This window comes from Ambystoma mexicanum, chromosome 12, assembly GCF_040938575.1.
Source record: "Ambystoma mexicanum isolate Mex_15411 chromosome 12, UKY_AmexF1_1, whole genome shotgun sequence".
Taxonomy (NCBI): Eukaryota; Metazoa; Chordata; class Amphibia; order Caudata; family Ambystomatidae; genus Ambystoma; species Ambystoma mexicanum.
The window spans coordinates 787,379,827-787,403,935 of NC_090936.1; the positions used below are offsets into that span (position 1 = coordinate 787,379,827).

The 24,109-nt window shown below is 42.7% G+C and overlaps 1 protein-coding gene across 3 annotated transcripts in view; it reads left to right on the top strand.

The window, feature by feature from the left end:
* The window catches only part of SYT1 (synaptotagmin 1), a 1,490,427-nt gene that overhangs the window by 372,414 nt on the left and 1,093,904 nt on the right, over positions 1-24,109 (top strand). For all 3 annotated transcript variants that reach the window (XM_069629284.1, XM_069629282.1, XM_069629283.1), the window contains exon 2: positions 985-1,175. In XM_069629284.1, the coding sequence (XP_069485385.1) occupies positions 1,007-1,175 (169 nt within the window). In that variant the 5' untranslated portion in view covers positions 985-1,006. The remainder of the gene's footprint in view (positions 1-984; positions 1,176-24,109) is intronic.

Sequence of the window (24,109 nt, forward strand, 5' to 3'; positions counted from 1 at the left end):
GGCTGTAATAGCAGCTGTCAACCACTGGTATCCAAACCTGCTCTGTGCTGAACTGCAGATCAAGAGACTGATGCAGCAGGATGCAGGTGTATGTTATGCTTTTGGCATGGAGCTTGCTGAAAGGGGGATCTGATAAGCAGACCACCCTTTATGAGATGGAATTACCCGCCTCTTTTTATTGATTAATACAAATATAAAAGCAATGGCTTCTAGACCCTGGCAAGATGGCAATTTCTCACAATGTGTTTGGATGTGTGTGTGTGTATGTGTGTGCACATACATTATCCAGATAACCAGACCTTATCCCTTTACAATAAGGTCCATTTCATATGTTTTTGTGGCAAGTTGTCATTTTCCACAAGATGCTAAAGGTGAGTTTATTCCTTCAAACAGGAACATCTTCCAACACTTACTATCTCAATTAATTCAGTGATTCCCACTGAACAAGTAGATATTTAGAAATTACAATGATTTGCGTTGTCACTAGAATGAACGCTTTGCATCGCTCCACAGGAATGATGAAATATATTTCTTTATTGACTGTGACACATTCTAACATATTACCACAAAATGGAGATTCAGTAACACAAATCTTGATGTGGTAATGTAACCTAGCGCAATGTATCCTCTTGTGAAGGGGTTCAATAACTCTTGTCCAAAATGTAATTTACTTTTCAGTCATAGTTAAAGGCCAACCACAAATCAATACAACAGAATAATGATTTGGATTTGAAAATAAATAATATTGTATGAGAAATCATAGTAGTAGCAGAGCTCCCCATTGCTTTCTGGAAATGACTTGTCTCTGTGGGCTGATAAATATTGTATGAACCAGCTCAAACCTAGATGCTAATAATCTCATTTTTACTGGGGGAGCAGGTTCAGCAATTAATGTGACTTGCCTCCATTCTGCTGCAGGTCTCTGATGTTGGATAGTCGTAGACTTTTTTCAAATCTTCCTCTCTACGCCATTTTTGTCTTCAGGGCAGTTTCTCCTGGGACGGAAATGAAGTCGACTGAGAGTCACCCTGAAGCCCGGGCGGCTATGCCAGTCACCACCGCCGCCTCTGCCCTCATGAACAATGCCACAGAAGCGGCTGGTCCCGAAGGAGGCAAAGGGGAGGGATTTTCCAAGATGAAGGAAAAGTTTATGAATCAGCTCAACAAAATTCCACGTAAGTACAACAAAAATAAAATGTTAATGGAATTGATTTTATCATTGCAACGTTCAGAAATGGAAACTGGGAAGTCATTCAAAGTGATAGTGGTTCAATTAATGGAAATGATTGATGTTTATTCAGTTATTAACTGAAATTTTCAGCCTCGGAATAACTGGAGATATTTTGGAAAGCTATCTTTTTTATTTTAGCTTCAATTCACATAAAATAAAATGCAACTTAAACCAATGATGCAAAAGGCAGGGCAAAATCACATATTCCTATTCGCGAATGTGTATTTCATGTACTACATGTGTTGAAAACATATTCTATCTGCTAGAGCATGGCTGTTTACGGAATAATTACTGAATGTTTCACTGAGTATCAGGATAAAATGCAAAACAGGGGCATAGACATATCAAGCCATAAAGCCATCTCAGTTCCACTGCCCTCCACGGGGGCTGAACCACAAAAAAGGTTACCCCAGGTTACCCTTCTATTTCCAGGAATAAGTTAGGTAAGTCAGAGTTACTCCTTTTAACTTCTTTGTGAATCAAAAAAGTCTCTCTTCGGGAGAAGCATAAGAGTAAGCCATGGTAACTGCCCATGGCTCAGCCGAGACATGTATGATAATGCTCTTGATGGCTCTCAGGAATGTTTTAAGCCTTCATTGTTAGTGTTGTACTCAAATGTATGGATAAACCTAATGACTACACTAAACTTGCAAAGATAAACATCAAGGGCCTGATTCATGGAAAAATGTGCATTTCTCCTGCAATTGCAGCGTGCCGAAAATGACACTGCATGAGCCTGCGTGCAGAATAGAAAATGCACATCCCGTGTATTCATGGAATTCACTGCACAAAGTAACTGTATTCGCAAGTCACACACGGAACGCCCTCGACATACCTACGCAAAGCATAAACAGCCAGAAAAGCTCAGAAAATCTGCATGCGAACCCCTGTAAACTGTTCCGGCACCCTGCTACACTGTGTGCACACAACCCTTAGTTGCATCGGGACCACAGTTGCATGCACGCAACCCTAAATCCGACATGCAAACCCGCTTCCACGCTGCGATTCCTGTGTCTTTACGCCTGCCTTCGGGTGGCATAGAGATTGAGGGATTTGCGTGGCCATTTCTTTGCTGAGAGGCTGCATGGGTGATTCCATGAATACGTGTTGTTTGGCACAATTATGGGCGTGCAATGTACTGCCTGCTGGCTGTCCCTCTAAGCGCCCACTTTTTTGCCTGTTCTATCCCTTTTTCTGTGTTCCACCCCCTTCACAGCACTCTGCACAAGCCAGGTCCACGCACTGTGTGGAGTCTTACACAAGGCACTCGACAGCTGGCAGAGACGTGCCGAGCCTACGCAAACTCCATGCAAGTCCTGGAAAAGTCCTTTGCATTCAATTCCATGCATCACCTATCGGATTTTGCACGCAGTTTGGTGCACACGTTCCCTATTTCCCACGCAAATAATTCCATGAATCGGCCCCTAATACTATAGTTGTAGAGCAAAGCATCCCACAACAACCCAATCCAACACCACATTTCAATTACGCGTGTCTCGATTTTGACAACAAATCAACTGCAAATCAGACAGACGCCAACCTTTCAGTTTGAGAGGAGTTTTGTCTGTGCTCCTTTTTTAATGACCCAACCACAGCATCTAGACTTTGGTATGGAAGGCAAAGGACGCCCACTTTCTTCTGGTCAGTTATCTTTACTTGTCCACCTATGCGCACACAAAAGGCGTGATTCTCAACTGGTCAGCTTGCATCCAGAAGCAGTTGAACCTGCTTTAGGTGTGTGTTTTGCACATGATTGAAACCCTCCTAATCCGCAAAAAAGAAACACCCGGAAGAACATTTAAATTTGCTTGAAAGTTTGTTAATCAGTCGTGTGAGGAATTATGTGAATTGATGAGGCAGATCCACAATGGTTCAGTAAACTGGCAGTGATTTGGATGTCCATGTCCATTTGTAATTTGGGTGCCTTTTACTCATGTTTAGATCACACATTTAAGGAGGGCGTTATTCCTCTATGGAGAAAGCTATTATTTTGTGACTGTGCCCCATTGTGTGAAGTGACAACAAACTGTAAAATGAATAGTCCAAGGCTGAGTCCTGCTGCTCCCACTAGAAGCATGTGTTGTGCTATGTTGATGAGGGGGGTCTGCAACCTTTGGCTCTACAGGTATATTGGACTGCGACTCCCATGTCAGCATTGGCTATGCTGGTTAGGGCTGATGGGAGTTCAGTGCCACGGTTCCCACTGTGTGTCTCCACACTGTGAGGTATGTCCTTGCCTTGTGTTATTGAACTTTATCACACTTACTACACAAATTATCTTAAGTTAAGTGCTTGGATGGGTGACAAGATAATGCATACAGTCGCATGCACACCTGGAAGTAACTTTGTGAACCTGACCATTATGTGTCATTGGAATTTGTTTATTTATGAAGCAGTCTTAAGTACTGGAAACAAAGCTAATTGTCCTAACATGATTATCAAAAGGCAACCTTCATGATACAAAATCATTATTCACATTATCGCCAAAGGGTGTCACAGTCTGCCTTTATGCTTATGAAGCTTCAGTCCCGGTAGCCAAATGTAGGTGTTGCTTATTGGATTTCTTTCAGGTTATTATAGTTTTATAATTGCCTTCTTGGGAGCCGTAATTAAATGCATTTTCGAATGGCATTTTCCTTTATCAAATAATTAGTGTTGAGGGATCCCATATATGTTTCAAATTTACTAATTAATGACATGGAACATTAAAAGTCAGTTTGGGAACTGACACCTATGATTAATCTGTGTACCATCCAATCCTTTGAACGACACATTGCTACTTTAGTTTGTAGTATTAGTCTATGATTCCGAAAAAAATAACATTTAAACTGTGATATGCAATTACAGCTTTGCCACTGATTTGGTGAAGGATGTAAGGTTACCAATTTACCCAGTATGGCAATAATGAGTTTGTGATCATAAATAATCAAAAGTAAGTTTTCTAAATGAGACAAACCGGGCATTAACACAAAATGACCCATTCACAAAACTGTGCCCAGGACAAATGGATGTGTAAGTCACAACTATTTCATCAAAGCTCTTAGGGCCTTTCAAGAAAGAACGCACTACTGAGTGATTCGCCTACTTCCTGTGGACGTTTTGTACATTTATTGCTTACTACCAAAGCGGCAACGTTCCAGTTCAAAGGATTGTGTCGGGGGAAATCAAGAGACGGTCAATCACATTGCTGGTGAAGTCCCACCAAGGGTAACTTACATGGGTATTCACAAAAATATGCAACCGCATTTCCCAAACTTAGCTCAACATGTAATTTACAAAAGTGTGATCCAGGTGTAAGTGGTACAGTCAACGCAAGAAAGTGTGTTAATATTTTTGAAAGTGGCAGCATGAAAGTAGGAGTCATGGTAAATATTTGTTAAAAAAAAACAAATGAACAATGTAGAACTTTTAAATTGCTTTGTATCGCATAGTATAACCACAAAAGTGATGGGTGGAAGGTTTTGAATAAATCTGAAACACTGGCACTTCTCTGGGAAACATGCCACACCACCATTTTTTTGCACGTCTGCACCATTGCAAAAGAGGTCGTTGAGTCATATACAAATCAGTTAGGTACTTCAACCAATATGGGAGCAGCCCAGCGTGAACCAATAGGCCAGGGCCACTTTTGATGGAAACACAAGCAACCCTAGACATGTGTCGGCTTTGACTGCCTGTTTTCGTGTGGGAACATATTTGCATATGGTCTTTCCCCTTTCTGTAATGGCTCGGCAGGCAAAGAACAATGGTCTTGAGGGTTTCCCAGAAAGATGCCAGTGGTCAAGATTGATTCTAAACCTTCCAGTTATCACCTCTTTTGTTTGTCTAACGTCACAGTGAGAGGGAAGGGTATTCCCGGACGTGGGCCCCATGACTGCTGGGCCTAGAGACCGAAGCTACAACTCACTGATAACGTCCAATGAGGACAAGAAATATCTGCGGTTGCTGATGGTCTCATGCAAAGGGCTGTAACCAAGCAGTTAATGCTGGACTGCCTGTTTTCGGATGAGACAAAATCTGATTTGAATATGGTCTTTCCCCTTTCTGTAACGACTTGGGAGGTGAAGATTGATGGTCTTGCAGGTTGCCCAGCATGATGTCAGTGGTCAAGATTGATTCTAAACCTTCATGCCATCACCTCCTTTCTTTGGCTTTTTATGTTAATGTTAATGTTATTGGGACTTGTACCGCACACTGTTGCCACTTGAACGGTCTCATGGCCCTCTGGCGGATCTGCAATAGAAGGAGGGTTGGGGGGGTGTGTTAGTGGGATTGAGAGGGAGAAGAGCAAGAGAGCATTGATGTGCTGTTGGTAGCTTCAGTTTGGAGAAGCCGCCATGTGTTGTTGAGGTATTATTGTGTATGGTTAGGGTGTTATGAAGTGTGTGTGGTTTGTGTTGCAGTAGAGGTGTGGTTGTGTTTTGTTCAGATTTTGAGGGTAAGTATGCAGAATGATGTGTTTTTAGTACAGGTATTTAGTAGCAACACATTTCCAACCCCTGACGCAACACATTTCCTACTGCCAACAATCCATCTAGGTGCAACACATTTCCTACTCCCAATAATCCATCTAAGTACAATACATGTTCTACCCCAATAATCAATTTAAGTGTGATACCTTTCTTGTCCCCAGCAATCCATCTAAGTGCAATACATTTCTTGAACCCAACAATCCATCTAAGTGCAATACATTTCTTGACCCGAAAAATCCATCTAACTACGATACATTTCCTACTCTAATAATCCATCAAAGTGTGATACATGTCCTACTCCCAATAATCCATCTAAGTGTGATACATTTCCCACCCCAACAATCCATCTAAGTGCGATACATTTCTTGTCCCCAACAATCCATCTAAGTGAGATACATTTCCCATCCCCAACAATCCATCTAAGTGTGATACATTTCTTATCCCCAACAATCCATATCAGGGAGCAAAACCCAACACAATACAGATGTAACACAATGTCTATCTCAGGGTGCAACAGGGGGAATAAGGCTAACCTATACAACGGGCTAAGTGCAAACTATGGCTAATTTACATAATTAGACTACATGTAAAATAAGGCTGACCTATACAAGTAGGCTAAATGAAGGTTGGTATATGATATTAGGTAATACGCATGGTGGTATTTTACTGGAGTAATGGCTGTGCTCCCCGCCTATACCACATGTAACTTTTCTGTCACTGTAGGTTGTCTGCACCAAGCATCCATGGATTAACAGGGGCAAACAGGGAGGGGAGCTACTCAGGAGGGAGCTGCCCTTTGCCTTTGGCCCTTAGCTGATGACTGCCTGGGGAAGGTTGCCCTAGAATCCTCAGTTAGGAAAGCAAAGTAGCCAATCATGGGTCAGGGAGGCAGACGAAGGGACGGGAGGATGACAGGGGAGGGAAAAACAAGGAAGACAGAGAGTGCACAGGAAAATAGAGAGAAAAGGGCGCAAGAAGGTGAAAAAAGAAAATGGAGGAGGCGAGGTGGACACTTACCTGGACGAAGCAGCAGGACTCATTTTCATGGGCCTGTTGCAGTTGTCAATGCCCTCCCATGCCCAAACAGCAGAGCTGGTTTGCCTTTCTCATCGGCCAGCCAATCAAGGGTCAGGAAGGTGGGAAGGGGACAGGATAAACAGGGAAGACAGTGAGTGAAAAGGAAAATAGAGAGAAAAGGGCAAGAGACGGGGAGGAAGAAAATGGAAGGGGCTAGATGGGAATTTACATGGATGGGGCAACAGGACCCGCTTTCACATGCCTGCTGCAGCTGTTAATGCCATCCCAGGCCCAAACAACAGAGCTGGTTTGCCTTTCTCGTAGGCCAGCCAATCATGGGTCAGGGAGGCGGGATGGGAAAAACAAGGACGAGAGCTAGTGAAAAGGAAAATAGAGAGAAAAGGGCACGAGAGGGGGAGAAAGAAAATGGAGGTGTGAGGTGGGCACTTACCTGGACGGTGAAGCAGGACCCAATTTCACGGGCCTGCTACAGTCATTAATGCCGTCCCAGACCCAAACAGCAGAGCTGGTTTATCTTTACCGTAGGCCAGCCAATCATGGGTCAGGCAGGTGGGGAGGGGACAGGATAAACAGGGAAGACAGTGAATGAAAAGGAAAATAAAGACAAAAAGGCACGAGAAGGGGGAGAGAGAAAATGGAGGGGCATAGGTGGGCATGTACCTGGATGGATCAGCAGGACCCACTTTCACAGGCTTGGTGCAGCTGTTAATGCTGTCCCAGGTCTAAACAACAGAGCTGGTTTGCCTTTCTCATAGGCCAGCCAATCATGGGTCAGAGAGGTGGGGTGGGAAAAACAAGGAAGAGAGCAAATGAAAAGGAAAATAGAGAGAAAGGGGCACGAGAAGGAGGAGGAAGAAAATGGATGGAGGAAGGTAGACGCTTTCTTGGACAGAGCAGAAGGACCCGTTTTCACGGGCCTGCTTCAGTTGTTACTGCTGTCACAGGCCCAAAGAACTGAGCTGGTTTGCCTTTCTTGTAGGACAGCCAATGACACGTCGAGGGTGCAGGAAAAACAAGGAAGAGAATGAATGAAAAGGAAAATAGAGAGAAAAGGGCACGAGAAGGGGGGAAAGAAAATGGTGGGGGCGAAGTGGGCACTTACCTCGACAGAGCAATAGGTCCCGGTTTCACAGGCCTGCTGCAGTTGTTAATCTCACATAGACATTGAGACAATGGTTGGTAAGCACAGTGATGTGCCTTGCTTGTTGAATGCATTACTCACATGAAAGCCCACCATTTCAATTAAAACTATGTATTCTTGGTGAGCAGGACACCTGCATGTCAAATTCCTGAAAGGAGTAAGTAACTTCTGCTTTGTTTTTTTTTTTTTTTTTTTTTTTTTATTATTTTGTTTTTAATTGTATCACAATTTTTACAAAAATATAGGAATGATAGTCTTCATATATCAAATGTCCGAATTCTTTTTAGAAGTGTCTTTGTTTAGTAGGCTTAGCCTTAAGGAAAATCCTCCTACTCGAGCGTCAAGGATTTAAGGAAGAGTGTTACTCCTATAACGCATCTAATGTTGTTCCCGTTCGTCAGGAGTATCCAGAGGTTTTCTTCGTCGAGGGTGAGGTAATTTTTCAATGGGACTGCAAGGTATCTATCTCTTTTCGTTTTGAGCCCAGTACATTCCATTAGCAGATGTTTTGTGCTTTCGATGGCATTTATCGATTGGCAGAAGCGGCAGGAACTTGATGGTACTTGCTTGCGTAGTGCCAAAATTTCGTTGGTTTTTATTTGGTTCAGCTTAAATCTTAGGAACAGACGACTTAAGTTCTTATCTGGAAACCTCAGTAGATAGCCCCGCATGTCGTTTAGCTTCATTGGAGCAGTTGGTAATTTTGCTGTGGTGGAATACGACCAGGCCATTTCTTGGGTATGGATCCAATCTGCTTCTAAAAGTTTTTGCGACACTCGATTTGGATTGTGTATGAGTGTTTCAACAGAAAGATCCAGTTCTTCCAACATTTTCCGGTTGGATTGCTCCCAGCTTACAAGCGCCCGATTGTTTCCCTCGTTAAGTTCTTTCCGTATGAGGTCCAATACTTTGACTTCTGGATTGTTTATTACCTTGCGGTATAACATCAAGGTGGCTCTCAGTCTTATTGCCAACAGTGAGGAAATGCATAGCTCTCGTCTTATTAGTGCGATTGGAGTGGATTGGGCTAAACCGAGGACCTTTCGCCAGAAAAAAGCTTCCAGTTTCTCCCAGATGGTGTTCGGAGCTAGCAGCATTGCGTCCATCCCATAAACTAGGGTAGGAACAACCTTGGCTTTGTAAAATCTCACGATGGGTACAATCGAAAAACGGCCGTGTTTCTTGTCCACGGCCTTAGCTTGGGCTGTGAGATTTTTTAACTTTGTCCAGAGTGTTTCAAGCGCGGGTTTTTCCTCTTTATCGTTACTGATTACAATCCCAAGGTATTTAAAGGCTTCCACTCTTTCCAGCTTCCTTCCATCACAATGCCAAGTAAACTTAGAGTTCCACTTTGAGGGTCTCCCCAGGGTAAGCACTTTGGTCTTTGCGGTGTTAAGGCATAAGTTGTTTTTCGACATATATGCTACCATGTTGTCCAGTTGTCGTTGAAGACCTATAGGGGTTAAATCCATCAGGATGATATCATCCGCGTACAGTAGACGGTCTATCTTCTCCCCTCCCATTGTCGGGGGAAAGTGTCTGATCGTAAGAGTGGAATCTTCATAATCGGCGATGTAAGAGTTGTACAGCGATGGAGCCAAAGGGCAACCCTGCTTGACTCCACGTGCTGTTACAATTTCTTCCGAGAGTCGGCCGTCTGCACTTAGACGAACTCGGATTGATGTTTCTTGATGTAAAGCCTTGATTGGATTTAAAATTGACTCCGGACAGCCTTTAGATTCCAGTTTCGCCCATAAGCGTTCCCTATCTACCTGGTCAAATGCTTGTACCAGATCGATGAAAACGATATAGATTGGGTTGCCACTTTGAAGAGCCTTTCCCTTTAGCACACTCATGAGTAGGATGTTTGTTGAAGTTCCAGAGTTTCTGATAAAACCGTTCTGGAATGGGTCCATTGCTTTTGACGAACGCGTCCATTCTTGGAACGCGTCTAGGGCCAAGGACGCAAAAACTTTCCCCATTACGTCCAAGAGGGCGATGGGCCTGTATTGGTTCGGATCGTCTGTCGCACCTCTCTTGTAGATGGGCACAATATTGGCTTTTCGCCATGTTGGTGGTATTGCTCTTTTACTGTTACAGTTGGAGAAGAGTTCGCTCATGATGTTGGCCCAGCATTCAGGATTTTTTTTTAATTCCATGTTGCTGATCCCGTCAGGTCCTGGAGCCCTCGAGTTATTTAGTTTTTTTAATTTGTCTAGGATAGACTCTTTATCGTCAGGGATAGACCATGGGCTTGTCTTTTTGTGGCGGTCGCTCGTCGGAGTTTCAGTTACGTTCACTTCACTAGTGGGAGCAAATAATTTTGAAAAATGATCGATCCAGCGTGCCTCGCCCACGTTGTTCTGGATGCTCTCGTTGGTATTCTTTTGTGTTCCTTTGATCAAGTTCCAGAACTCTTTAGGCTTCTTGCCACAGATGGTTGACAGCATTTGCTGAGAATCGTTCAGGTATAGCTGGTAGCGATGGTTGTGAAGCCAGCTTCTGTAGTGCCGGGCCGATTTTAGCCACTTTTCGTTGTTCTCTGAGGATGGAGTTCTTTGTGCTAATCTTTTGAGTCTTCTAAGTTCCTTCCTTTTCATTACCAGATCTTTGTTGTAAGCATGGGGATAAGATTGGTCTTTCTTCTCCACCGATGCTTTAGCTGGTTCCATTAGAAATCTGGTTAGCAGGGGTGTGTAGTCCAGGTCCAACTTTTTTCTTTTAGACACTGTTGATCCTGTAATTTGAGAGCCAGCGAATTGGGCTTCCAGTTCCCGTATGCCCTTTGCAGATATTTTGACTCGCTTACCTTTTTCTGTTATCTCCAGTGGCAGATTGTTCAGAATCGTTTGGGATTTGGTGGCCCAAACTTCTATCACCAAGAGATTGTGGTCACTGAAAGTTGTTGGCCTGATTGTAAAGGAGCAAATCTCTGGCAAGATGTCTCTCGAGACGAATATATGGTCTATTGTTCCTTTTTGATCGTCTCGTTGCCATGAAGGAATTGCCAGATTTGCTTTGTTTCGCTGCCAGTGAAGATTGTGCATGTCTCGTTCGGCCATGATCTTGTCCAGAAAAATACCTCTCTCCCGCACGGGAGACTTTAGGTTTAGCGATGTAGAGCGGTTGCCAATTCCTTCACATATGGCATTGAAATCCCCGCCTATAATGGTACTGTGATCATCCCATATCTTCTGTGCTTCCTCAAAAGCGTTTTGAAGTTCGTTGAGGAGGTCTTCGTTGGTTGTTACCTGAGGGTTCCAATAAACGTTGACCAAAAGAATCGAGCTTTCCTTTTGATTCAGTGTGACGGATTTTCTTGTAAGAAGCACGGCTTGCATCCAATAAGGAGTTTGTAGTGTTTTGAAAATTTCCAGGCCTGATCCTGCTCTAATGGCGATAATGAGGCCAGCTGATGGTCTTCCCGATTCACCTTTTCTAGCACACGTGAAAACTATGTCGTAACCATCTAGTTGGGGTTTAGTGGTTAGCCAAGTCTCCTGGAGGCAAAGTGCATCGAAAATTCCCAGATTAACATCGGTTTCTCTTGTTAAGTGTGCAAAACCTCTCGTGTTCCAACTGCCAAATCTTAATGGATGTGGCGATGGAAATTGTGTTTTTCGTTCTTTTGGCTTTCCCAAGCACATATGGGTCTTCATTCCTCTCGATCGTTGCTAGTAATTTTTGTGGTTTGATGCTTCGGTTCTGTGCCATGTCCAAGATTCCACTTCGTTTGAACTTAGTCTGTCATCGTTGTTGGGAGACCAGTTATTACAGTTGGAATGTTGGGGTCGTTTGATTCGTAGAGTGTTTTGCTCCCGGTGCGTGTCTTTTTGAGGAGTTATCTCAGATCTTTTTCTCTCTTTCTGGTTATCCGCTCCGTTTCTTAAATTCAGTGGACTTCGGTTCGTCCGGCCAGGTTGTGCATGAGGCATTTTGCTGATGTATCTAGTGCTCTTTTGCAGGGTGGCCTCTGTGTTTCTCTTGACTCTTTCGGTTCGCGTAGATAGGTCCTTTTTTATGTTAGCCTGTTTCGGATCCGTTACTTCAAATCCCATGGAAAGTAGGTTTTCGGATTCTCTCAGTATGTATCGTTTAGTATTTTCCGAGTAGAGATGTATATAAGAATAGTCAGTTCTCCCGATGGTGCTTGGTTCTACTATCCACAGGTCTTTATTTCCAATCTTCTTCAAACTTGTAATTCGAGTCAGAATTTTTAGAATATTTGATCTGTTCATAGTTATATCCTCTTGCTTTGAGTTGATATTTTTCAGTCTTAACATATGGGCGGTTAGGATTTGCTTTGCTGCTTTTTTCCGTTCTTGGTCTTGTTCTAATGTGCTTTCTCCTTTTTTTTTCTGGTTCACCTCAGTGATATATTGGAGGTAAGAATCTGAGGTCTTTTTTTTTTTGTTTTCAAGGCTAGAGTTACGAGCCTTTTTCCGCTCTCCTGGGTCCACCTGTCCTCGAGTGTGAGCTGGAATAGACCGGGTTTTATTTTCCTTCCATATGTTTGTGTCGTGTCTGCGTCTCTCGATTGATCTTTGTTCTTTCTGGATGCTAGGCCTTGAGCTCCGGGTGGATATATAGTCTACTTTTTGCGGTCTATGAGTTTTCACTGATGCTTCTATTGGAGAATCAGGAATTTCGTACATAAAGACCTTGTGCGGCGGTTCGTTTTTGGGAGAGTCCATGATCGCTCTGTGGATTTTTCTCTTTGACGATTTTGTTGGATGAATTTCGGATCCTGTCTCATCCCCAATAGCAATACTCCCGTCTAATTGCTCCAGAACCATGAGGACTGGTTCTTTTTCCTTTGCACGGTTGGGTCGCTTTTCACTCTCCTCAGTACTTCGAGTAACTGTTTTCTTCACTGCTCTCTTTGCAAGACCATTTTTCCTAACGTCAACCTTTGACTGCTTCGGAGGTATTTGAGAGACCAAAGAAGTGGTTGATCTGTTCACATCCTTCTTCGAAGTTTGGTTGACAATTGATTTTTGTTGCGAGAATATTCCAAATGTAAAGTTCTTTGGCTTTACAGTGGTGTTTTTACTGGGGTTCCCCAATTTTCCCCCGGTCTTGATGTAGGAAAAGGGATTAGCTGTTTCTTGATTTGCCCCCGACGTGCCTGCTTCGTTTTCCGTCACCATATAGTTCTCTCCTTCGTCCAGGATAGCAATAATATCGTCCAGTGGCTCTTCGCCTTGTTCGATGTTGGAGATGTAGGTGGTTCTGTCATCGTGGGCCAGTGGCTCAACCGTTTCGTCCTGTCTGATAGCGAGGGCTATCTGATCCGTAATGGGATTTTGTGATTGTTTGTTCTCTGGCTCCTCAGCTGGAGGATGGAATCCATAGGCAATAGCGCAGCTGCAAGATGGAGCCTGTCCTTTTTTTTGCGTGATTTTTTCCATTTCAGGGTTTTGGGTCCCCATTATGTAACCTTCCAAATATTGCAATTTAGATTGCATTGCTGAGAGCATATACATCTGGTCCCGAAGCGTGTCGTTAATAGTCTCGTACATCTTTGTGAATGGTGCCATTGCTATCGTCACTGACGACATTAATGTTGATTGGTCCCTATTTTGCTGCACGAGATTTAGTGAAGGAGACCGTTGAGTTTCCTCAAAATACCGCGTCACAGATCGTGCTCGATGCAGTAGGTTTGTTTTTTCCCTGTTGATCTCATGTTCCTTTGGGGAAACAATTAGGCCTTGTTCGGCTGGAAGCAACACTGCTCCGACGTCTATCACTAGCTTCTCGTCGGCTTGTGGACTCTTGTTGTTAACACTTTTCGTATCCATATCTCGTGGTTCTTTGGTAGAGCTACCTTCTATGATTGTAGTTTCATGTAGGTATGTATTCGGCTCTAGGGTCAAGATCTCTTCTTCAGTTCTCTCCTTTTCTGTCCTTAGTTCAGCCTCCGGTAGAGCTTGGGAACGTATTTCAGTGGTCTTTCCCGTTGACTCACCAAAGTCAAACCTCTTCTTATGATTGTTAGAATAATGCCATCTTAGGGGGGTAGAGGACCCTCCTTGTGCTTTATCTGATAAACTGGTCATTAAGTCTGGACTCGCAGTGGTCTCTGTTATAAGGCACTCAGATCTTAATATATTTGTTTCTGCTTCGCCTAGACTCTCAAGAATTTCATTGTCGGACAACTCGTGACCTTGATTTAGATTTGCCTCCAATTTCAATCTAAAAAAGTCATTCATGGCTGCCACTATGCCGCCTTTAATGGGACCGGTTTTTGGCCCTAGTTTCTTTTTTGATGGAGCTTTCGGTCTTGGGGCCATTCTACTTCTCGCTTTGTTGTGATTATAGCGGTGCGGTTTGCAGATCGTCGTTAAGGATGAAATGTCCAGCCTCTCGTTGTCCGTTCCCGTTTTTTCTTGTTTCTTTTTCGATTGAGTTTTCATTTGAAAGTATGCGACGGTCGGTTTTACCAGGGTCTTAGTTGCAGTGCCCGGTTCCGCAGCGGTTTCGATATCCTCAGTAGTTCCATCCTCTGAGTGATCAAAAACCGCCGGATTTCGATGGGCAATTTTGCAATTGTGTGCTTCTCCAGATTTATCATTAGCCCCGGATGTCATCAGCCAGGGTTCCTTTGCCTGGCGCTGTTGATTATCTAGTGCTGATGCAGTATGAATTTGCGCAGCACATAGGATTCTCGTTGCAGGCTCCGACAGCTTGGGCGTGGCGTCTTGGTCACTGTCCTTGATAATTAGATGTTTTGAAGACTCGTCGTCGGTGGTCGCTATCGTCCTTGGGCGTTGTCCCGCAAGTGCCTCAGGTTGGTCTTTTTCTCTCTTGGGGCTGTTGCGATTCGTTTCAGCGGTAGGCAATGGCTCACAAGCTGTGCGATTTCTGGTAATCTGGTTCACCTCCCCCTCTTGGCACACACGTTCATCTCCGGGGGGCAGCATCGGCGGTACGATAGTTCTTCCCCGCTGAGTCTCTGCTAGCGAGTTGTCTCTCAAGTCCATCAAGAACGAAGGCCTGCCTTGGTCCGTTTCCAGTATGCGGCAGGACACTTCGTTGCAGGAAGTGTCCAGCAGGAGTCTCGCGGTCTTGAGTTTGGGTGTCTCAGAAGGCTCTGCTTGACCAGACGAGATAGTGCGCTTCGGCACCCGCTTGAGAGCAATGCTCTTCTCTCCACGCTTCCGAAGGGGTCCTCTTCCCGGACCAGACTCCTTCAAAGGCCTGAGTACCCGTTGATTTGTTACAGTCTCCGCCTCCAAAGTCGAACAGGTAAGGAGAGGGAAAGGCGGGGAAGGGGTAAGGGAAGTAGGTAGGATAACGGGAAGACGGGTTTCATGGAGGGGTGACTTTTCCGGCATGAGAGGCGGAGAAATCGGACGAGCAGCTGGAAGAACTGAGAAATCAGCGGGATCCACCGCTCCCCACATGTGATGGGTAAGGGGTGCCGTACCTGGTTGGGGTATCTCCGCCCTTGTAGTTGACTGTTCGTTCACACGGTGCATCACAGCAGTAGTCCTCACAGGCTCATCTGTACACGGGTATATATCCATGTCGGTGGCTTGTCCCTTAGTCCTCGCTCAAACCGCGGTCTGCCGCTGTCTGCAACCTCACTCTGCTGCTCACTCCGCGGCCGCTCCGCGGGTGGGAGGCCTTTTTGTAGATGGGTACGCTGGGAAAAAAAAAGTGGAGAAACAGCAGAAAGACTCCGGTCTGCCGCTGTCTGCAACCTCACTCTGCTGCTCACTCCGCGGCCGCTCCGCGGGTGGGAGGCCTTTTTGTAGATGGGTACGCTGGGAAAAAAAAAGTGGAGAAACAGCAGAAAGACTCCGGTCTGCCGCTGTCTGCAACCTCACTCTGCTGCTCACTCCGCTAACTTCTGCTTTGGATACGGCTATTTGTGAGTTCAAAGTTCAATAGTAAGTTACAACCACATTTAGGAGTAACGCAGACCTGTGCTAACCTACACATCTAAATAGTGATCTGAGAAAAACAAAACATTAAAAAACAATGGAATGGAATGCTATTCAGAAGGATTAATAGTAGTAAAGACAGATTAACTAAACCATTTAAATCAATCACATTTTGGGTGTCACCTTCTAGTTTAATTGCAAATACGTCCCAGCACAAAATGAGTAAAAGGTATTGCAGATGCCATGCAGCTATATTAAAAACAGTGACGCAACCGTTATAACTATGTTTATCAAATGTGTAATTGAGTATTTCACCAAGAGAACATTTGAGAAACCAGGAATTTTGCAGTATAAGATTGAAATTAACTAAAGTGTCATAGAAATTATACATATATGGAAGTTATAAAAAGATGTATTTACAACCAGATGTCTTAAACCCTTTTCTATATTTTCTATATTGCAATTCTTGTATTTTGTATCCTGAAAGTTGCAGTATGATTGTGAGTATCGATAAATGAACACTAAGTGACAACATTTACAGTGCATCATGGGAACAACACTAATGAACGATGGTTGCTTTATTAAGGTGTATTTGAGAAGCATAGTAATAATGTCGTTTTAGTTCAAACGTGTCTCTCTAATGCTATCTAGTGTGAGCTAAAATAAATGATACATGTGTACAGAGGGAGGATGTCATTGGCTGGTAATATCCTCATCACAGTTTGGTTCCCTTCCCACCATCTCCTTAGTAGTGCCTTGCTAACAAGTGGTTGACTGCTATTACATTGCATATTTTGTGATTTTTGTACTAAATGGCTGTTGGGTCAGGCTTTGATACAAGGGTGTCAGCTGTTTTCTTTCCCCTGTTGCAATGTTTGCCATTGGGATCAGCAGCGATGAATTAGATATATAAGGGCTTGCTTTGTGTTTAGCCTTCCACATTCCTACAGGTTGAATGAAGGACATGTACATGATCAGCCTCTGTTGCTTGCGATGCTTATTTTGAAATTCTTAGTTTTTGTGAAACACGGCTTGTATTATAATGGAATTCAGGAGAGAAGTTGTAAAAAGCAACATTCTGTTTTCATGTTTGCATGCTTGGGTGGTAGGGGATGCCCAACACGGTTTTGGGTAAAAAAAGAACCAAAACCCTACCTTTGTCAATGCTGAGGATTCATGAAAAAAGTATACTTTGTAAATATTATCAAAACTGTTCACATAGAAAATTACAGTTACTACTTAGTTCAAAATAGGAAAGCCAACCAGATTTAAGGAGTTGCCTGTGATAATGCTAACTTAATTTATACCAGAAAATAATTCAATTGTTAACAATAGCATGTAGGGTCACATTATGCCCTGTGTGGTGGAATTTCTTAGACTAATCATAATTCACCTGTATATCATACTAGATGTTCAATTGCTTAGGATCTCCACACTTAAATGTGCTGCCACACTCATCTAATTGTTCATTCTGGATGCTGGCCTATACAGATAAACAATATGATTCATGGAATTATTTGCGCGTAAAACGCAGATCTGCGCTCCATTCTGCCTGAAAATCCCATACACACAATATTTATCTAATTAAACATTTAATTTCATTTTATTTTAATTTCATAAGATGTATGAAGCTCTTTTCGTCAAAAGCGCTGCACAAAAACCATCAATAAAGTGGTACAATCATATGATAGCCCAACATGAGTTAAACCAGAAGAAGGGACAGGCAGACAGGATTAAGTGGTAAGGGAAGATAGAAGATGAGCTTTTAGATTTGATTTGAAAATACAAAGTGACGTACCTGAGCAAAGAGACAGAGGGTGAGAGTTCCAATGTTTAGGAGCTAGAAGAACAAAGGAAAGGAAACAAGAAGAGGCACATGGGGTTTTAGGAACAGTAAGAAGGAATATGTTCTATGATCTGAGAGAGCATGACTGAACATAGAACAAGACTAATGAAGTGAGATAAGGAGGAGCCAGACCATGGGTATATTTAAAGACCAATAAAAGGAAATGTTAAATGAGTCATGATTCAAAAGAAAGCAATGAAATGGAGAGTAAGAAACATGCAATAGAAGAACAAGAGGACAAAGAAAAGAGAAGACGAATAGAAGAGTTATAAACAGAACGAAGCGAGAGAAGATTTGAAACAGGGAAACCAAGCAGGAGAGATGAACAGTAATCAATGCAATAGAAAACCAGAGAGAAGAAAATACGTTTTATAGCATGAAAGGAGAGATAGGGGCAAGCACAATGGATATTGAAAAGAGCATAATAACAAGAACGAGCAATAGAAGAGATGTGGAGTGAAAAAGAGAGTGAAGGATCAAAAATGGTGCCCAAGTTACCCACAGTTAATGAAAAGGGCAGAGAAGAGGGAGGAAATGAAAGAGACAGAGGAGGAAATGTAGGAGGAATAGTTAAAGTGGGGAAAAACAGAATCTCAATCTCAGAACGGTTGAAGTGAAGAAAATGGGAAGGCATCCAGTTCTGAACAGCAGAACGACAGTTTGATACAATAGAGTGAAAAGCAGAATCAAGAGCAGAAAAGGAGAAACAGATATGAGTATCATCTTCGTACAGGTGAAAGGAAAGATTGAATGTACAGAGCCATGCGAGACACCATCGAGAAGAGGAAATTAAGAACAAGAGTGTCTGACCCAATTTACAGAGTAGGACTGCTGAGAAAGATAGAGGCAGAACCATTCAAGAACAGACACAGAAATACCTAAGGAACAAAGAGAAGACATAAGAAGAGACTGATCAAAAGTATTGAATGCCGCACAAAGATCAAGAAGACTGAGAATAGAAGAAAGCTTAGAATGTCGAGCGCGCAGAGGAGAGTTAAGGCATGTAAGAGAGCAGTCTCCATAGAGTGAGAGGGATGAAAGCCTGAATGAAGAGGTGATAAAAGAGAGTGAAGATCTAGATAACGATTTACCTGAGCGTAAGCAACCTGTTCAAGGATTTTAGAAAGGAAAGTGAGCAGTGAGACAGGCTGAAAATTGGAAGGAATTGATGGGTCTAGAGTTGATTTTTTTCAGAATAGGAAGAATAAGTGCATGCTTAAAAGCAGCAGGAAAATAAGGATTTGAAAAAGAAGAATTGATAAGAGAAGTGAGATAAGGAAGGAGATGTGGATAGACCTGGGGGATAAGAGACAAGGGGAGAGGATCAGAAGGAGAAGCAGTAGGATTAGCACAGGCTAGAAGAACAGAAGTATCAGAATTAGCAAGAGTGAAACAGAGGAAGAAAAGTGTGTAGATAAGCTAGGAGAAGAAGAAGAGAGAGGAGAAACAGAGGGACTGAAGGATGAGCAAAGATTTGCCACTTTAGATGTAAAGTAGTTGCCAATCAGAAGAAGAAAGAGATGAGAAAACAGATGGATCAGGAGGTTTAAAAGACAAGATATTGTGAAGAAGTTGAACAAGAATATGAGGGTGATGGGAGAGGGAAAGTGTGAGTTCCGAAAAGAACAGGTTTTTTGCCGCAAGGCAGAGTCAAAAGAAGAATGCAAAGATGAAAGCGCAGTAAGATCAGAAGGAGATTGAGAATTTTTCGTATGCCATTCAGCACGGTGGCAGAGAAAAATAAGGTCAGCAGAAAGCCCAGGCTGAGGAGTTTTTTATGAGTTGGGGAAAATGGGTGCAGAGGAGAGAGTACAGATAGTAAAATAGAGTGCAGAGTGCTGATAGCCGTATTAGGAGAAAGAGAAGAAAAAGTGGAAATTGGTGCAAGAGAAGAATACAAAGAAGAAATAACAATAGAGAGTGAAAAGAACAAAGATTACAATTAGTAAGGATAGACAGGAAGAGAGATAAATCGGCAGAGCAGAAGGGGACAGGAAGAAGAAATTAAAATATGATCAGAAGCATAATAAGGACAGGAAGGCAGAGGAAAAGAGGAAGGAAGTGAAAAGAAGATTAGATCAAGGTAGGAGCCAGACTGATGTGGGGTGAAGAGAAGGAAAGAAATGCAGATGGTAGGAATCAGTGAGTGAAAGCAACAAGGGGTAAGACAAATTAGAAGAAGGGATATTAAAGTTGCCAAGAAGAAAAAGAGGTGAAGGAGAAGGAAGAAGAGAAGATAAAAGAAGATCAAGATGCTCGTGAAAATCAGTAACTAGGCCATAGGGGCGATAAACAACAAGAAGAGAGACAGGAAAAGGATTAGAAAAAGAAGAAACATGGTATTCAAAGGAGGGAAAGGGCAGAAGACAAGAAGGGGATGTAAAAGAGTCCAGGAAGATTTATAGGGAAAGCCCTCTGCCATGCCTAGAGGGGAGAGGGCTGTGGGAAAACGAAGTACAGGCAGTATGAAAGGAGGATGGTATAAAATAATGATCAGTAGTAATCCAGGTGTCAGTTAGACAAAGAAAGTGTAAGTTACAATGAAAACATAAATCAAGAATTAAGTGGGATTTGTTACCAACTCAGCGAGCACTGAGGAGACCAAAATTAAACAAGGATAAAGCATCAGAAGTAATTAGAGGACAGACAAGATTAGACTGATTGTGGGAGCAGAAGAAAACTGAGGAAAAGAACGGTGGGTTATCCTAGATGGATTAGGACAAGGGATCGAAACAACAGCGAACATGAAAAGTAAATAGAAGGACAAGTGAAGAGCAAATCGGCGCATGATAAGGCATGAACGGGGGCAAACAGGGAGAGACAATGCCCTCAGAAGGTTGCCCTTTGAATGGGACGCCCAGGGCTGGGGACGCTGTAGGAGTGCTTCCTGCTGAGTGGTCACGTGACCCGTCAGCTCATTGGGAGGGGCGGGCCAACATGTCCACCGGCAGTAATGGTGTGGTGGCAAGGGGACCAAGTCCTCTCAAGTCCCCAGATGGCAGGCAGATGGCAGGTAGGGGTCAGCCAGCAGATGATGTCAGGCGGCAGCAAGAATATGTTTCATAGTCCTCGTAAGTAATAGCTTACATTTTATGCCCATACTTGTGCAAAGCATATTTTCATACTTCTATAAATGTGTGTCCTTACTTTTTGTATATGTATTGTGTCAATGCTTTAAAACATAAATAACCCTTACACAATTGCATATTACAAATGTGTATTATACATGATCATATGCAAACAATATACGAATTAGTGTCATACGTCCAACTTTAAAATACATCTAATATTCAAAACTATATAAAATAATTCTATAAACATTGTATAAACATTCTATAAAAATCTCCATTCCTTTTCAAAATGCAGATGAAAAAAATCTCAATAGACCGATACTCAATGCTACTGATGTACTGTGATTAATTCTCTCCCATGAGTGAACAATATAAATATACAACATCATATACAAGACCTTTTAATGTTTCATGCGCACATTTCTAAGAGCAACACATTCCGCTACCACGTGCTTTTGGCGTTCCATAGTGCCTTGGCAATAATGACAACGCCCTAATCTGGTGCCTACCACTCCACCTAACCATATATTCTATTGTATATATTATATTAAGACTACATCTTAAAAGATCGTTCTTTAAGTTTGGTAAGGGGAATTTTTGCAAATACATAGGAACAGATCAATACTTTTGCTATTTTTTTTTTAATCGGGAAACTGATATTTCTGAATTGTCTCACATGTATCACCTGTCTTTTCCTCGCATATGACATTTAAAAGACATAGGGTCCAATGTGTAGCTATCAAGGGATAAACCTTATTGTTCTAAGATGTCCTTACATTTATTAACCTCTGTCATTATATTACCTCTACTATCTAGCTTGAAGTCCTCAAAAAGAGAGTGCAGAGGAGGCGCAATTAGATGTTTACAAATGAGTAGGTGTTTCCATAAAATCTTTATATTGACTGAAGATAGTCCCAGTTCAAATCTGATTATTGATGTTGTGATGTTCTCTGGCAGTGACAACACCTTTCTCCAAATAATTCCTTCATATCGAGACATATCTAGTGATCGTAACAGCTGATAGGATTCTATCCAATATATCACAGAAGGGATCATCTTTTCCTTGCACATCTTAATTGCTGGAGGCAGTGAAAAACAACCAAAACTCGTATTAAAGTATTTCAAAAGTGTGTGGATAGTTGAAATCTTTCATTTTTTTTCATCTAGCTGTGTTTTGTCTGGACATGCTATGATCGTTTGGACGAAACATCAGAGTACTACTTTTTTGGTTTCCTATTACCCATTAATCTTTCATCTTTCTTTGAGCTGGGGTAAAATATACAATTTTAGTTTTCCCTTCATTTATAATTAATCTATTTTACGGAGCATAATCTTGAAAAGGATTCAGAAGGCGTTGAAGTCCTACTGGCGTGCAGTCTCAAAGCATGATATCACCTGCATACATCATCCAAACTCTCTGTATTCCATTCACCTTAGGTGAGATAAAAGCAGCTTTCTCTAGGAATTTGGCCATATCAGAATATGACTGAAATTGTCTGGGGGTGAAACTGTGGGTTTTTGCCATTTCCCTTCAATGTCCTATCACAAAGCAACATTTAAATGTGTTGCCCATTCTACAATCGAATGAATGGGTGGGGTCCTCGTTTGCATGGTTGCATTTTCTATGCAAATCTTCTATGCAAATGAAAGAATCTGCTGGGCATATCAGCTTGCTTCTATGAACAAGGGATGCAGACATACGACATGTCATCACTCCCATTGCTCGAACGCATGCTAAATGTCTTCCCGATTATGAGGATGGGAAATTATTTTTATGGTGTTAATATCCAATTAAAAATGTGACTTTTGGACATGGCCTGGTGAGGCTAATGGGGGTATTTTCTATGGACTGAACTCCATAGGGATGTAGCCTTCAAACAAGCAGGGATGTTTGCACAGTCTATTAATCCTGACACAATTTGCACTTGCACAGACTCTGCCCAATCCTTAATAAACAAGACCTTGGCAACAACACGAAGAGTGATGAGGTCTGTTGCAGAACCTCAGAACACCTTCCGCCCCCAGCTCCCATGGTCTGGGAGCCTCCTGCACAACCTGATCAGCAGCTTGTGGAGTCACTGTTCTCCAGCCCTGTATCATGCTACCTCCAACTGTAAGTGACTCCACTCTAACTTGCTTGCACCCTGCAGAAATGATAGCCACTTTCTTATCCAAAAACCGTTTCAGTTAATCTGGCTGCAATTTCTGAAATCGGCTTATTTACGTGTCTCTTCTGTCTCCTGACTAAATGCACAAAGTATATACAAATACAAAGTGTGCAAAGTATATACATATATTTCAGTCACTTTAAATGAAGGAAACTGGTTGATAGAACTGGTTAGTTCCAGTTACTTTTACATTGAAACCCTTTGCCATTCATGATTTTGCCTCGTTTTCGATATTTGCTCAGCTTTTGGGTTTGTAGACATGGTTGCAAAACAAATGTTCTCCTGCTGGATCCTCTGTCCGGGACACGGAGGCATTATCGAATATGGCTACAAAATAAACTTGGAAAACATGAGTCTTCTTGTCCCTTGTCCATTTCTTTGGCCCCGCACCACTTGGAGACAAGTGCAACATGAATGCATCAGGAGTGGCCATTAGGAATGATGGCTACAAAATGCAGACAGAGCCACAATGCCCAGCCTCAGATTTCTACTGCAAGCTCTGGCATCTTTTCAATTTGCCAGTAAAGTGTAGCTAGCAGCTAGACATCAGACAAGCACTGCACATCAATTCAAAAAGAGCCTGCACCGAATGAGCCTTTGAAAGTGAAGCTTTCAACGTTGCTTTTCACACTTTGCAATCCAGCTAGCACATTTTTCAAACAAATGCTGTCTGTTAAGGCTTGGCTTTCAAGCTCAAAGTATTTGAAGTACTTTCATTTGTGGAAAGGCCTTCGCCGTGAAATTAGGTCCAAAGTAAGGTGAGCAATAAAAACACAAGAACTTGAGTTCTACATGTTGGGTGGAAGGCCTTAGGCTGTATTATAAATAGTGTACACCTTCCTACAGTGCATCATTGGGCGCAAAGGGAACCCTCATTATTCGCTCCATACCAAGGCCTTGGGAGGCAGTGCAAAAGTGCCCCCTGCTAACCCTGCACAAGTCAGCCACAACAGGAGCAGTGTGCATTCACTGACTGTATTAACCCTTCTGGGGGCATTCATGCCCTCTTCAAACGTCTGGGTCTATGCCTGGACAAATGTTGATTGTTTTGCCCAAGCATAATGTGGTCTATCCATCCGGGGAGATGCAGCCGCATTCCACCCTCCCCAATGAAAAGGTGACCCACAATCACATGTTACAATTGATAAGTATCCAAACCAGACCTTTGAGTACACCCCAAGGTGGTGTTTTTGGTGAAGCATGTTGTAAATACTGCAGGGATGAGTGTTTCCCTTTTGCAGCATTTGGCTGGT